The sequence below is a fragment of the Urtica dioica genome, chromosome 4, assembly GCF_054948205.1.
Source record: "Urtica dioica subsp. dioica isolate 48M chromosome 4, U.dioica_male_clone48M_v1_H2, whole genome shotgun sequence".
NCBI lineage: Eukaryota > Viridiplantae > Streptophyta > Magnoliopsida > Rosales > Urticaceae > Urtica > Urtica dioica.
Genome location: NC_142759.1, coordinates 12859344 through 12874952, shown reverse-complemented (window position 1 = coordinate 12874952; position 15609 = coordinate 12859344). Strand labels below are relative to the sequence as shown.

Here is a 15609-nt window from a genome sequence, read left to right as displayed (position 1 = left end):
TTTTTTCATGGCACTCGGCCCTTGGAGAAGTGGTTGGGAGTACCTTAGACCTGTGATTATCGTTGATGGTACCCATTTGAAGAACTATTATAAAGGAACGTTGTATACAGCGTGTGGGATGGATGGAAACAAGCAAATATTTCCGTTAGCCTATTGTGTTGGTCTTTTAGAATCTAATGAGGCATGGAGTTACTTCTTCGCCAAATTGAAGGACGTATATGGGGAACGGGAGAATCAGGTATTTGTATCTGACAGACACGCTGGCATAATCAATGGCGTGATGACGGTATTTCCGAATTGTTATCATGGTTTTTGCATGTTCCACCTCGTCGATAATTTGAAGACTGCTTTTAAGGGGATTACGAAGGATGTGAAGAGGAATTTTTACGGTGCCGCAAAGGCATACACGATGAGTGAATGAGAAAGTTACATGGTCATGTTGGACGCTGAAAATCCGGAAATACGTCGATCCTTGGCAAATGATGTCGGGAACCATAGGTGGGCACAGTGTATGTTCACGGAGAAAAGGTACGGTATCATGACGAACAACAACGCGGAAGCATTGAATGCATTAAACGTAAAAGTGAGACAGTTTCCAGTTGCAAAAATGATGGATTGGCTAAGAGAGAGGAGTATGAAATGGTTTTATGAACGTCGAGAAGCTGCGGAAAAAACACAAATGATTCTGACAAAAGAATACCACGCCAGAGCGGACAAGTACATTGGATATGCTGTTCGAATGACTGTAAGTGTTTAATAATCGTTGATATGTGTAATCTCATGTCAACATTGTAGACATCTATGTCAACATTGTTGACATCTATGTCTACAATGTTGACATGAGATGTCAACAATGTAGACATCTAGATGTCAACAATGTAGACATCTAGATGTCAACAATGTAGACATCATTATTGACATCTATGTCGACAATGTAGACATCTAGATGTCAACAATGTAAACATCTGATGTCTACATTGTTGACATCAATGTCAACATTGTAGACATCTATGTCTACATTGTTGACATCTATGTCTACATTGTAGACATCTATGTCTACATTGTAGACATCTATGTCTACATTGTAGACATCAGATGTCTACATTGTTCATAACTATATCTAATCAACTTTTTTTGTATAATAGGTCAGACCATCTTCAGTCAACGAGTTTGAGGTAGTAGACAGAGATGGGATCGTATTTGCCGTTAATTTAGATGATAGAACCTGTTCCTGTCATCGATGGCAGGCGCATGATTTTATTTGTCCACACGCAATCGCGGCTTGCCGAGTTCGCAACCGTCCAGTTGAGAGCTTTATTTCGAAGGTATATACGACAGAATATTTGTGGGCAACCTACGCAGCTGTACATCATCCTCATGGCGACATTTCGAGTTGACATCTGAGTATCAAACATTGTTGACATATCTATGTACACAATATCATAATAAAGTACATATATAATGAAACTGAGATTAAGTTAAGGTTTTACATACCATAATCATTAAAGTACCATACTTTTTACAAAACACTAAGATTAAGTTAAAGTTTTACATACCATAATCATTAAAGTACCATACTTTTTACAAAACACTAATATTAAGTTAAAGTTTTACATACCATAATCATTAATGTACCATAATTTTAACAAAAACTGATACTAAATAAATAAGAGTTTATGAATCAATTTAGCTCATTCATCCTTGTCGTTGTCCGATTGGGCCTCTCTTGCAATTTTCACCGCCTGATAAGTGAGATTCATTCACACTTATCTATGGCTCTTAGATAAGAATTGAAACTTGTTCTTAGTGTTTTTTATGTTACTTTTGTAGTTTTATTATGTTTTCAGGATAAAGAGAGTGAGAGAAGGCTGTGGTGCGAAAACGGGCTAAATCGGAGCTAAATCGAGGAAGTTATGGCCTTGTGAAGTCAAGTCAACAAAAGTCAACGACGGTCAACAAGAAGTCAACATTTCAAGGGTGGCGCGTCGCGCCTGTTGTATGGTGCGCCGCTCCTTGGTGCTTAAATTTTACACCGAGAGCTCGAGCAGACGACGCGCAAGAGAGGCGCGGCGCGCCTTCGGAATTTTCACGAGTGGCGCGGCGCGCCTGTTATGTGGCGCGCCGCGCCAGTTACTTTTTCAGCATTGTGGAGCTCGTCTTTTAAATCATTTCTGGCCCTTGGATCTCATCCAAGGGTCCATATTTGCTTCGAAAACCTCTCTTAAACCCTCTTATACACTTGTTCAAAGAAGAGGGGGGAAGCTTTAGAATAGAACACTTTTACTTTTGTTTTGAAAACTTGAGAGAGAAAGTGAGAGAGAGAAAGCTAGGGTTTGACACTCATTTTGTTCTTGAGCTTGGGAGTGAAGAAGAAGAGGGAGAAGTGACAACCTCCATCATCCTCATCACCTCCATTTGTTCATCCTTAACTCTATCTCTTTTATTTATTGTTCCTTATTTAATTACTCCACTTATTGCTTTGTTGAACATATTTTAAGCTTTCAAGTATTCTATTTGAGTTTTTGTTGACTACCTTTATCTATTGAGCATTGAGTTTTGTGATTACTTTATTGTTTTATCTAAGTAGAATATTAAAGTAGTGCTTGAGTTTAATGAAAGCTTTATTTGGTTGTTGAGATTAGCATTCAATGTCTTGTTTCTTTATTGCTTTACTTCTTTTACTTATTTCAATTTTACTTTGTTTATTCTTAATCATGCGTAGCTAAGTAGATTTGGGGTGCGATGTAGTTGAGTAGTTGAGTTGGTTGGTCAAACATTTGGATTAGATTGGTGCTTCATGGTTGGGTTGAGAGTGAAATTCTATGGGTATGTGTGTGTGTTAGCGCTAACTAGAGTAGCTACCTAGTTAGTGAATCTTAGACAAGTTTAGACACCGAGAGGTAATAAACGAGTGAGCTCTCCCCATCCCATCTTTAACCTTCCTAGAGCTATAGAAAGACTAGGGGGTAGTTGTAGTTGATTGAAATCCTGGGCTAAATGCGGTTTTGTGTTTTAATAGATCCCAAACCGAGAGGTGTAAGTTCGACACATAGCTAGATTCCTAAAGACTCGAGAGAGATTAGTGAATGTTATAGGAGGGATTGAGACTAAGTTTTAACACTCTAAACCCGAGCTTAGAATCGTATCTTGACCGACCGACTCGATGAAATAACAAAATCGTACCCCTTCCTTTTAACTTGTGTTTAAATATTGCTCTAACTTTTGTTTACATTTCATCTTGTTCTCAAAACAATCAAAAACCCCCATTTTTCATTTCCATAACTCGAAAAAGAAAGCTAGTGAGTTTGCTTCGGAAATAGTCTAGAGTCCTTGTGGGATCGATATCCGTGCTTTTGCACTCTATTACTTGACGACACGTTCGCTTGCGTCGTGTAGAATTTTTCTTTAGTTAAGAAAATTCCCATCAAGTTTTTGGCGCCGTTGCCGGGGACTTCGGTTATATTTTCGATTGAATTATCTAGTTTAATTTTTGAGTTTGTTTGTTATTATTGTGTGCCTCTTATGTTTTAAAGGTGCATGCGACGACTTAACCCTCCGCTCATTCCTATCAATCACGAGATCGAACGGACTTGCCGACGAAACCGAGCGAAGGCAAGGCAAGCCGCCATGGAAGGATGCAATGAAGCACAACATCGTGCCCGTCGAAACGGTGAACAAGTGGAAGAACGAAGGACCATACTCGACTATGTCTACAATGTTGACATCGATGTCAACATTGTAGAAATAGATGTCAACATTTTAGACATCATTGTCCACTGTTGATATAGATTTCAACAATGTTGACATATGTGTCTACAATGTTGACATCGATGTCAACATTGTTGATATCTATTCAGAGACAAATACAACAACAATATTCAGAGACAAATACAACAACAATACAGACCGATTCCCATGTTCAGAGACAAATATTCCAACAAGTATTCAGAGACAAAACCACCAACAAATATTCAGAGATGAACCGATTCCCATGTTCAGAGACTAATATTCCGAAAAATCAAGAAAATTTCATCAACAACACTAACCTTTGAAGTTCCCATTCTTGTACGGGGTTTTTTGGGAACCAGTTCTTCCTCTTCCGTGTCGGACGAACTCGCCGTGATGTTCTTCCTCTTTGGGGGCTTCGCCGCCGCCGCGATTTTCGTCCGGGGTTTGGGTTTGGGCGAAGTTGTTGTTTTTTGTTTCTGAGCCGACATTGGACTTGTCGGCTCATCCGGGACTTTAGTTACGATTCGAGGACTCCGACGCGGGGGTGATGGATTTGAGTCCGCCATTTTTCTTCTCGATGTTAGGGGTTCGGGTGAGAAGTGATGGGTTTGAGTGGGTTGAGAAAAGAGAGTTAATGTAGAGACGAAATGGGTGGGTTTGAGTCGACGGTTTCCCGAAGGTTACATGCAGTTACAGAGAGAGAGAGAGAGAGAGAGAGAGAGAGAGAGAGAGAAGTTCGACGGTTTTGACGTGAGAGAGAGGGAAAATGAGAAAAGTTTGAGTTTGATATGAGAAGTAGGAGAACAATTCGGGGTAAATGGGTTTTGACTGAGTATTAATCGGTCTTCATTTCGGGAGAAAATGGCTGATTAAACATAGATGCCAATTTGTAAAGAAATTGATAGTGAAGGGCAAACTTGACTTTTTACACTTGTCATGGTGGCATTTTAGGACAAATTAAGGTTTTAGTGGAATGTGAGAAAAAGTTATCAAAAGAGTGACAAATAGAGCAATTTCTGTAGAGCGAATTAAAAAAGAGGACCAACATAAATAAATTATAGAGCAAATGGGATCGTCGGAGAGAGGGTAAAGTAATTGGTTATTATTGTCATTATTATTCATTCATTTCTATGATTTTGTTAACAATAATGTTATATTGAACAGTTTAGCCCTTACATTAGTGATTATTGAGTGCTCATCGAGTAAAGCTTGTCTGAGAATATTCTATTATTCAATGTAGTTAATGGATGGCATGAGAAAATTAATAGTTTTAAACTATGACTTGTCTAAGTATAATATTACATATATTATCCTTAACATAGTTAATAAGATGCCAAACCTCTTTAACTTTCATTCTGGTTCCGCCACGTGGCGGCCAGTTTTTTTTTTTTTTTTTTTTTTTTTTCTTTCGATTTATTATTATTTTTTTTTTGGTTTTCGATTTTGGCTCCCTTTTTTTTTCCCTTTTTTTTGCTTCCGATTTTGGTTTTTTTTTTTTTTCCTTTTTTTTATTTATTTTGGTTTTGGTTTTGAACTTTTTTTTGCTTCCGATTTTGGTTTTTTTTTTCTTTTTTTTTTTATTTTGGTTTTGAATTTTTTTTTCTTTCCAATTTTGATTTTTTTTCCTTCCAAACATTAATTTTTTTACGTATGTTATAATCATAATTACTAATACTATATTATACTATATCAATAACATACATTATCCTTTATTTTTTTTCCCGACCTTTAATTTTTTTTTCCCTCTCTCATCAATATATTTTGTATATCTTTTTATTTATATTATTTCTTTTTTTCTCCATCTTTCATCAATATATTTTGTATAATTTTTTTATGTATATTATAATCATGATTACTAATATTATATTATACTATACCAATAACATACATTATTATGAGTATATGTTATTTTATATATATATATATATATATATATATATATATAGTTGGAAAAACTTTGATTTCTTTTATCAGAATTTAACTTCGATTTTTACTTATCTAAATTTTTTTTCCCATAATACTTCTAAGAAATCTGAAAGATAGGAAAACATTAAGTATTTTGAAAACCTTTGAATCATAAAAGAATTTTTTTTCTACCTTTTGTTATTTTTTAAACATCCTTGACAACGATTTTGCTAGATTTAATTTAATACAATTAAAAATCTTCAACTTACTCTATTTTACTTATTTTTTTTTAAATAAAAAATTGATAACTCACGCATCGCGCGTTTATAAAACTAGTAGAACTAGAAATAGAACAAGTGGCTTCCTTATTGATTAATTAGAAAACATATTTTTTAATAGAGATTGGTGTCACTGTATGAGAGCAATAATTATGAAATTGATACCTTCATAGGAATGTTGGCAAATGGAAAGATATTGGTTTGTATTATTATTTTTCTTTTTTAAGGAAAGATATTGACTTCAATATTGACGGCTAAAATGGGTCGATCTGGTCATAATTGAGAGAAGTTTGTTCCCACCTGAAAATTTTGCCAAGCACCCATTTAAATTTTGAGAATACTAAGACCTGTTTGGCCCAACATTTAAATTGCTCATTTCATTCGAAGTACATCATTATAAATTGGCATTCAAACAGAATAAATGAAATGGCGCTCAAAGGATACATGAAAAATGACAATTCAAATGAAAATTAACAAATGAACGTTCCGTAATTGTCATTTAAATTGAACATTAAATAAATTGGCGTTCGGTCGTACAAACATTATTGCAAACAATTTAATTAAGTTATCGAATATTTGAACAGTTTTTAGTATTTAGTTAAGATAAATAAAAGTTAATAGGTTTTTTTAGTTAAAAAAATTACATTAGTAAAGACCAAAATCATTCTATTTCATAAATAAGAAAACGTTTGTCAGTACCACGGTGCTCGCCTATAGGCTTCCCACATATTATCTGAAATATGTTGTCTAAAAGCAATCATGTTGACATCAAGTTCATAGTTATCATCATATTGCATGTTTTGTGTATCGTTGTCGATATCAATATTATTGCTCTCCTCGACAACATCATCATCGTCATAATTGTGTTCATCTCAACGATTCTCATTGTTCACGGGGTTAATTTCTTCGATTGGGACATTGTCGCGATTATAAGCTAATAACAACTCATCGCATTACTTGCTTCCACATATGAAATTGTGAAGGACTGCACATGCGATAGGAATCATGATTTGTCGGAGTTGAACGCAAGTGTCTCCGAATCTTGTAGAAGTTTTTAGGTAGATGCCTTATTTTGCATCAACCTAAAAGGCGTGCAAGTGCTCTTCGGAGTAATTTTTGGATGAAGATTATAGAGATCGAGTGGAAATGAGAGCGATGTGCTCTTCTCCATTTATTAGTTTTGCAAAGCTCCCAGTCAAGACCGAGATAACTAAATGAAAAGAAAAAGATTAAAAAGTACAGCAAAACAAAGTCAATAGGGAAGAAAAAGTTCTCTTTTTCAGAAGAAACGTTCTAAATAGACAGATAATATAATAAATGATAGGTGTTAGATGGTAACCGTTACAAATAAATGGTTACCATTTATAGCATGTTTACTTTACTTATGGAGTACAATTTAAAGAATGGTGAAAATCCCATTTACAAGCCATTTTAAATGGTTTAAATGTTCTGAAATATTTTCCCTAAAAAACACATAATTCCATTTAAATAATTAATTTTAATGAAATTGGGCTATTAATGGTGCACCAAGCAGGCAGTAAATCTTTTGATAATCCTCTTGCAACAACATTTTTTTCTTCTTTGAAGTTTACGATAACTTCAATAAATATAAAATGAAGGTTAAACTTTGGTGCAGACCGGAAATAGTTTCTTGATCTTCAGAATCAAATCTATAACTCAAATTGAGACGTACACACTTATTCACAAATCATTTAACAAATAATAATGAAATGAAGTGTTCAATAAGCTCTTACACCTTAGTTCTAAAAATATAATTGAGTTTTCTGTGTATACTTGTTAGTCTATACTCTTTCATCTAGGAATGACAATGGGTACAATAATTATGATTGATCTACTATTTTTCTTTATATCATATTATTTTTCTTTATAACATGATTGATCCATTATTATTACTCTAGAACAACAAGTAAGAGTTGACAAAATGGCCGATTGAGCTTAAATATATTACTTTACGATGTAAAAATAAAGTTATTATTTAGATTAAAAAATTAATTTAAATTAAAGAGTAAAATTAGAAGAGAATATAAAATAGTCAAATGACTATCCTCAACTAAAATCATAGTCCAATAAATGCAAATCACATATCTTTTTTTATTTATTTTTTTACACCTCATTCATATGTCTAATTGTGATACATCATCATATATGAAATACTAAAAATAAAAAGACGATACAGTATTGTAATTAAAAACTCAAGAATAACATGTGACAAAAAATCTAAAATCGAAAGAACCCGTTCTACTGAAAAATAGGATGTATACGACCTTCAAATTTGGGACAATTTTATCCGAATTCCTCTTGCAATTTTTGTCACTTTTATGAATGGAGCCATCTTTGGCTCAGGAGGGACAAATATTCCCCTTGAAATTTTAAAAAGTGTAATTTTTAATTTAAAAATTTTATTATTATTTTTAATTTTTTTGGTCTAAATTTATAATTTTTTCAAATTTGCCATTCGCGATTTTTTTCTTTTAAATTTGCTCCTTGACTCCACCACTAATCACTTTGACATGCCTGGAAATCATGGTGAAATGTATATTTAGAAATGGGAATTAAAATTATTTTGCAAAAGCCGGTGTTCAAAACAAAAAAACCTTAATGAACACCCTCTTTCTCTTTCATACCAAGATACATATCAAACATCACATTCGCATATCTGAAAAACGACACCTTCAAATTTATTCGAAGTGCTAATTTGTCGTTTACAATTCGCAATCGCATTTCTTCACCGTGCACACGTGCAGCTGGGTGAACAACTTACCCGCCACGTCGAAAACAAGATTCCCGTACTACCCCAAACATAAGCCGACAAACCACCGCCTTGAACTAACGAAAACCATGCCTGACCGGGGTAGTTTCGTCACTTCCATACCAAAAAAATTATTTTCCCTCGCACTTGCGGTTTGGTTTAAAACAAACATTTATTTTTTAATTTAAGAAAAAGGAAAAAAAAGAAGAAGGAAAGGAGACGGTCAATCCAGGCGAGAGAGAGAGAGATGGCTTACGAGCGAAGACTCAAATCGGCGGCGAAGATCATCCTCGACGATGAAGCAAGCGTAGGCAAAGCGCCTGTGATTTTGTCGGAGCTTGGTTTGACGGCGACGCTGAAGCCTCATCAAGTGGAAGGCATTTTTTGGCTCGTCCGGCGATACGTTCTCGGCGTCAACGTCGTTCTTGGTATTGCACGTTTGCCTTTTGAGCTCGCTATATGTTTCTTTCAATGCCGATGTTTTTTGTTTTAGGAAATAAAAAATAAAGTTACATTAATTTGGTGTTCACTTTTGATTTTAGTTTAGAATTGATATAAATCTGAAATTTATCGGGATTTCCGATTTTTAAGTGTCATTTTTGTACTCGTTCCTGTTACTGCGCATTTTCTCTTGACTTAACTTTTTATTTGTTTCAGTGCCGATGTGTTTATGTAGGAAATTAGAAATGAAGTATTTCAGTTTAATTTTAGTTTAGAATGATATTTTGAACTCTATTCGCGATTTAAAATTTGATTGTCATTCTTTGTATTTTTATTTATTTATTTATTTATTTCTTCCCCTTGCAGGAGACGAGGTACTCTACCTTAATCCTATATATATGGAGCTCTAATGTGGTGATTAATTTTTCTAATTTTGGCTTTGCGTGTGTATATATTGGAGTCACGTTTGTTGTCGCCCAAATTGACTTGGTATTGAGGCCTGAGATGTGCTTTAGAAATTTAATTGCAATGTGTATTTTTACTAAAGATTATAAATTGAATTAACAAAACTCCCGAATTCCAGAATCAAGGGCTTTCTCATTCAGGATTTTATTTGTTCTTAGCATCCTGGATAGAAAGTCACACTGACATCAGTATCAGATATTTTTTTCTTTGTTGTTATTCTTGTTATAAAAGCTTGATGGCTATTTTAGTCAAAATATTTTATTTTGCATGACCACAAAGATCAGGAGGCTTAGTTAATTGAGGTAAGAGGTCGTTAAAGTAATGGCTTGAAGGAGTTTGAAAGTGTATTGATGATATTGTTATTCCATATGACATATGATTATTCGCAGATGGGACTGGGCAAGACTTTGCAAGCTATCGCTTTATTGAGCTATTTGAAAGTTCAAAAGTTGTCATCTGGGCCGTTTTGTGAGTCAATCATGCACCATTTTTGAGATATTGCGAGCCCCTTCGTCTTGATGTTGGGTATCGGTTCCTGATTTGCTTTTTTCTTTCCATGCATTGCATTCAAATACTTGCAGTGGTTTTATGTCCTCTCAGTGTAACTGATGGTTGGGTATCAGAGATTGACAAATTTGCGCCGAAACTAAGGGTTTTACGGTATGTTGGCAATAAAGAACTACGTCGCAATTTACGCCAAACTATACACGAGTTTGTTAAAGAACAACCTTCAAAGAATGATGTGAGTCTTTTTTAATCATATGGATAAATCCATTGCTAGAAACAAACCACTAGAGACTTGGTGATTTTATTGATCTCCATAAATAATATGCTCTAGTAATCAATGATCTGTTCGTAATTTTTCAAAGTTGATCTGTCTGCACAGGTTCTGTTGTTACCTTTTGATGTACTCTTGACAACATATGACATAGCATTGACTGACCAGGATTTCCTTTCTCAAATACCGTGGCACTATGCAGTAATTGACGAGGCTCAAAGGCTAAAAAATCCTTCCAGTGTATATCTAAGATCCTTTATCCTGTTACCTCGTATTCACTCAGTGCATATACTTTCATGAAATTTGTCGTAGCGTGGAATTATTGTACATCCGTGGTTGTTGAAAACATATTGGACACCATGCACTCTGCTTCTCTATATCATGTCTTGTACCTAATGCCGAAGACATAAATTCCGAAGAAGAGAGACTTATATTCACATGTGGATTTATTTATTTATTTTTTCTTGCTAATTCTCTAACAGCGTCTTCACTATTTTGTTTGGAATAATATTATATAATAGTCTTTTTTGTGTGTGTCTGTGCGCTTAAGAAAGTCAATTTGGACAGGTTCTATATAATGTCTTAGAAGAACGTTTTCTCATTCCGAGACGGCTACTGATGACTGGCACACCTATTCAAAACAATCTCACTGAACTCTGGGCTTTGATGCACTTCTGTATGCCATCAGTATTTGGTAGACTGGACCAGTTCCTTTCCACATTCAAGGAAGCTGGAGATCTATCCTCAGGTAGATAACTGAAAATTCCGCATAATAAATCAGATGCTTCCTTTTCATATGGGCTCGCTGTATATTCTATGGTCCTTCAAGTAACATGATAGTAATCTTCTGTTAACTAGGTATCTTGTTTTATTTTAAATAATAATCCCCTGAGGTTGCTTAATAATGTAGAGGATGAGTTTAGGCTAATAGTTTTTCTAACGTCACATTTGTTATTCTGAAACAGGCCAAGGAACATCAAAAGTTAACGAGCAGCTTAAAAGTTTAAAATACATAGTGGGAGCCTTCATGCTTCGGCGTACAAAGCTAAAACTAATTCAAACTGGAAATCTAGTCCTGCCAACTCTTACCGAAATAACCTTGTATGCTTTCTACATCACTTTGCACTTTTAATTGTACTTATACGTGTGCTGAGTATGTACGCAAATGTAATTTTTTTTAATAGGATGGTGCCACTACTCAGCTTACAAAAGAAAGTTTACATGTCAATACTGAGGAAGGAGCTTTCTAAACTGCTCGCATTCTCTTCTGGATCCTCAAATTATCAGTCACTACAGAATATTGTATGTTATTTTACCTGAAGAGATCTCGTTTCTTTTTTCCCCCTCTATGTTTCAGTGTGGGCATCTATTACCTGTCTTGAATCTGGCATCAGGCTAAACTATAGTATGTTGGAAAATCATTCAGCAGAAGAATTTTGTTCTCCTTCTAGAGGAAATGAACTCACCAGTAAGTCGTCAAGTTTGATGAAAAAACCGTATCTGCTTATGGCCTATTTGTATTGCAACAGGTAATACAGTTGCGAAAAGTTTGCAGTCATCCGTACCTCTTCCCCGGCATTGAGCCTGAGCCATATGAAGAAGGTGAACATCTGGTTGAGGTACTTTCAATTTCTTGTTTAAATTTTAAACAGCAAGGCCTAGTTGTTGTATCTCAGTCAGTAATTTGCTATCGACTTTTCCTGCCTATTGAAATATGTTTGTTTCTGACTAATCAGGCCAGTGGTAAACTTCTTGTTTTGGATCAACTACTTCAAAAGCTACACAAATCTGGGCATCGTGTTCTCCTCTTTGCACAGATGACCCATACCCTTGATATTTTACAGGTCTGTTTTCTTCTATGTGACGTTTCAATATGTTTGAATTACAGAAGAGTTCTTGGTCTAGTGGTCAGACCCTTGTTTTATTTTCATAAGGTCTCGAGTTTAAGCCCCTCTAAAGGTACCCACCTTGTAATTGCTAGTGTTTCCAGTTCCTCAAATATTGCGGGGTCAGTCGGGGGATTGAGCACTAATTTAAAAGAAGGGAGAGATACGTGGCCCATTTAGACCCCCTACGTTAAAATTTTAGCCTATTAGGGCATTTCAAACAGTTTCTTCTAAAAAAATATAAACAGGTTCAATTAATTTCAAATAAGCCATAATGATGGTCTTTATTTTACAAATTTGGCATACCTAAATAGGATTTCTTTGAGTTACGAAGATATTCGTATGAGCGTCTTGATGGATCGATTCGAGCTGAGGAGCGGTTTGCCGCTATAAGAAGCTTCAGTAAACAAGCAGCTAAAGGAAGTTTGGATTCTCCAGTTGATGACACTAGTGCTTTTGTCTTTATGATTTCTACTAGGGCTGGAGGAGTTGGTTTGAATCTTGTAGCTGCTGATACTGTAAGTCGTCACTACAACTCTTATTGAGTGTTTTTCTTATCACGAGTAAGTTGCAAAGCTGAGTCCTGAGAGGATACACTGTCATCTTTTTTTTTTTTTCCTTCTTTTTCATCCAGGTTATATTTTATGAGCAAGACTGGAATCCTCAGGTTGACAAGCAGGCTTTGCAGAGAGCGCACCGAATAGGTCAACTGAACCCTGTATTATCCATTAACCTGGTCACTGAACGGACTGTGGAGGAGGTAGGATCGTATATTTGGTCTTAACATTAAAAGACGTATACATATACATATTATATGTTTGAAACGGATTAATGTAGGTGATTATGCGGAGAGCAGAAAGGAAGTTACAGCTTAGTCACGATGTCATCGGAGATGATGCTGATGAGAAAGAAAGTAAAGATTCAACAGGAACCGAACCTAGTGATTTACGATCCGTCATATTTGGGTTAGGCATGTTCGATCCTGCAGATATGCACAATGAAAAGTCTGGCGAGGTGAATATTTCAGAGTTAAATGCAATGTCAGAAAAGGTAATCGCAATGCGTAATGAGAAAGTAACAGGGATGGATGATAGGAAATTCGAGGTCAATAAGACTGATACAATGCGAGGCAGCTCTTCTTTCAATTTCGATGCTGGTTTCGACGAGGCATCATATCTCTCTTGGGTTGAAAAGTTTAAAGAGGCATCGCAAACAAGTGGTGACCATTTAGTGGATTTGGGACGAAGAAGGGATTTAGATGAAGATAAGCATGCTAAGCTCGAGGCTGCAAAGAAGAAGGCCGAGGACAAAAAAATGTCGAAGTGGGAAGCCCTTGGATATCATTCGTTAAGTGTGAATGACCCTGTCAGGCCTTCAGATATCGATACAACATCAGAATCGGGTTCTGTCCAGTTTGTTTATGGAGACTGTACTAATCCTTCAGATGTTTGTCCATCTGAGCCCGCCGTTATCTTCAGGTTAGTGTTTTAGTATATTATATGTCACATCTTTCAATTAGTAATTATTTCATTGATCATAATTCTGAAAGAAGCCTGAGGGGGGGCCTTACTTTTTCTGAAATCTAAATTCTGCAGAGAAAAAAAAATTTACATGAAAAATAGTAAATTTCGTTAAATTGGACAGTTAAAGGAAATAAAACAACGGCAGTGATAACTTTGTCTCCATTGTGTAAATTAACACCGTTTTCCTTGCTGCTTACAATATGAAGATAATGCCAACAAGTTTCTGCACCGGGACTATAAACAGGATTCAAAATCTAGTATACCCCCAAGTTTTATCTGTTTTTGAATGAATGATTCCTAGTTGTGTCATTGTATGTGTTACGTATTTAGTTATCTAGGGTTATTATTTAAGCAAATCAGGAGTTTTCAATTATGGAATTAGGGTTTTATATTCAGCAATTAGGTTTTAAACAATTAGGGTTTACTTATGTAGTAATCCCTTGTCTTTAAGTGACCCTTAACTAATGAGAAAGGCAGCCAATAATCAATCACCAAAAGTTTAGTCTCTCCTAAAGGAGGGGAGGCTAAGCCCGGTGAAAAATTGTCAAAGCTCCTGTTTTGAGATCGAATCCCGGGTTGTAACAGTATGTAAGAATTTATTTATCGATGTTAATTAACTTTCTTCTCAAAAGAGTTATGCTTTCTATGTTGGTTTCAACAGCTGTGTTGATGACTCTGGAAACTGGGGTCAGGGAGGCATGTTTGACGCACTGGCTAAACTATCTTCAGATATACCAGATGCATATACCCGAGCCTCCGAATTCAAGGATCTCCATCTTGGAGATCTCCACCTTTTACAAGTGAATGGTAATTTTTTTTTTCTTGTTTAAAATTGTTCTGAAAAAAAAAAATCCTCGTTTTCTCATGACTTATGTTTTGCCTGCAGAGAGCTCTGATGATCAGAAATCGGATAATACTCCAAAATGGGTGGCTTTGGCCGTCGTACAGTCATACAATTCCAGGCGTAAAATCCCCCGAAGTAGCATATCAATTCCCGACTTGGAGTGCTGCTTAGAAAAGGCATCATTCTCAGCAGCTCAAAATTCTGGTAAAGTGAATCAAAACTAAGTGTATATACCATTGTAATTTTCCATAAATCGTCTCCCCGGAATAATTGCCTGACATTGCTTATCCATTTGATTTCAAAGCTTCAATCCACATGCCGCGAATTGGTTACCAAGCAGGGTCTGATCGCTCGGAATGGTACACGATCGAACGTCTTCTTCGAAAATACGCGTCCATTTACGGCATAAAGATTTTTGTGTACGTCCTACTCCTATTTGCCCACTTGTTACTTTTCTTTTTTACTCAGAAAATAAGAAGTAAATACACGTACTTGCAACTTTTGCAGGTACTATTTCCGAAGGCGATCTTGAATTTTTTTTTTATTACTATTTTCGCTAAACTTCATTACCCATGCCTATATGAATGGTATGTGTGAGAAGAAAATTCCACTTTCGTCTTTGATCATGTTTGTAGGCTTCTCTCTAACCAAGTGAAAATGATCTAATAGATGTCAGTTATAGTGTTGTCAGTAATATTGTGCTTTATAGGAAATGATATTTATTCGTCAGTTATGTTCCGAAGTTATTATTTTGTTTTCAGTTTCATGCAACTGTTCTTTGAGGCAGAGTTTTTATATGTAATTGTAAGGTTTTTTTTTTGGGTAAAATTGTGCCCTTGGATGTTTTATTTACTGTTATGTCCATGTTTTCAGGTTATGTCAAAATCTTTGTTGTGGTCCCATTTATTAAATAACAATTTCACTCGTTTCATATTTATCCTAAATGTAGAAAGCAATATGATAAATTATTAGTGTGTGTGTGTGTGAAAA

At 35.4% G+C, this 15609-nt stretch overlaps 1 protein-coding gene across 1 annotated transcript; it reads left to right on the top strand.

Moving 5' to 3' along the window:
* The first annotated feature begins 8876 nt into the window (after nucleotides 1-8876).
* On the top strand, nucleotides 8877-15568 carry ASG3 (SNF2 domain-containing protein / helicase domain-containing protein). Its single transcript, XM_089612099.1, has 17 exons — nucleotides 8877-9110; nucleotides 9490-9497; nucleotides 9978-10056; nucleotides 10170-10330; nucleotides 10475-10606; nucleotides 10934-11114; nucleotides 11332-11467; nucleotides 11551-11668; nucleotides 11896-11985; nucleotides 12103-12210; nucleotides 12567-12770; nucleotides 12887-13012; nucleotides 13090-13730; nucleotides 14437-14582; nucleotides 14662-14823; nucleotides 14924-15038; nucleotides 15127-15568. Exons 1-17 carry the CDS (start codon nucleotides 8930-8932, stop codon nucleotides 15149-15151), a joined length of 2613 nt encoding a protein of 870 aa, XP_089468225.1. The 5' UTR covers nucleotides 8877-8929; the 3' UTR covers nucleotides 15152-15568.
* Nucleotides 15569-15609: the final 41 nt, after the last annotated feature.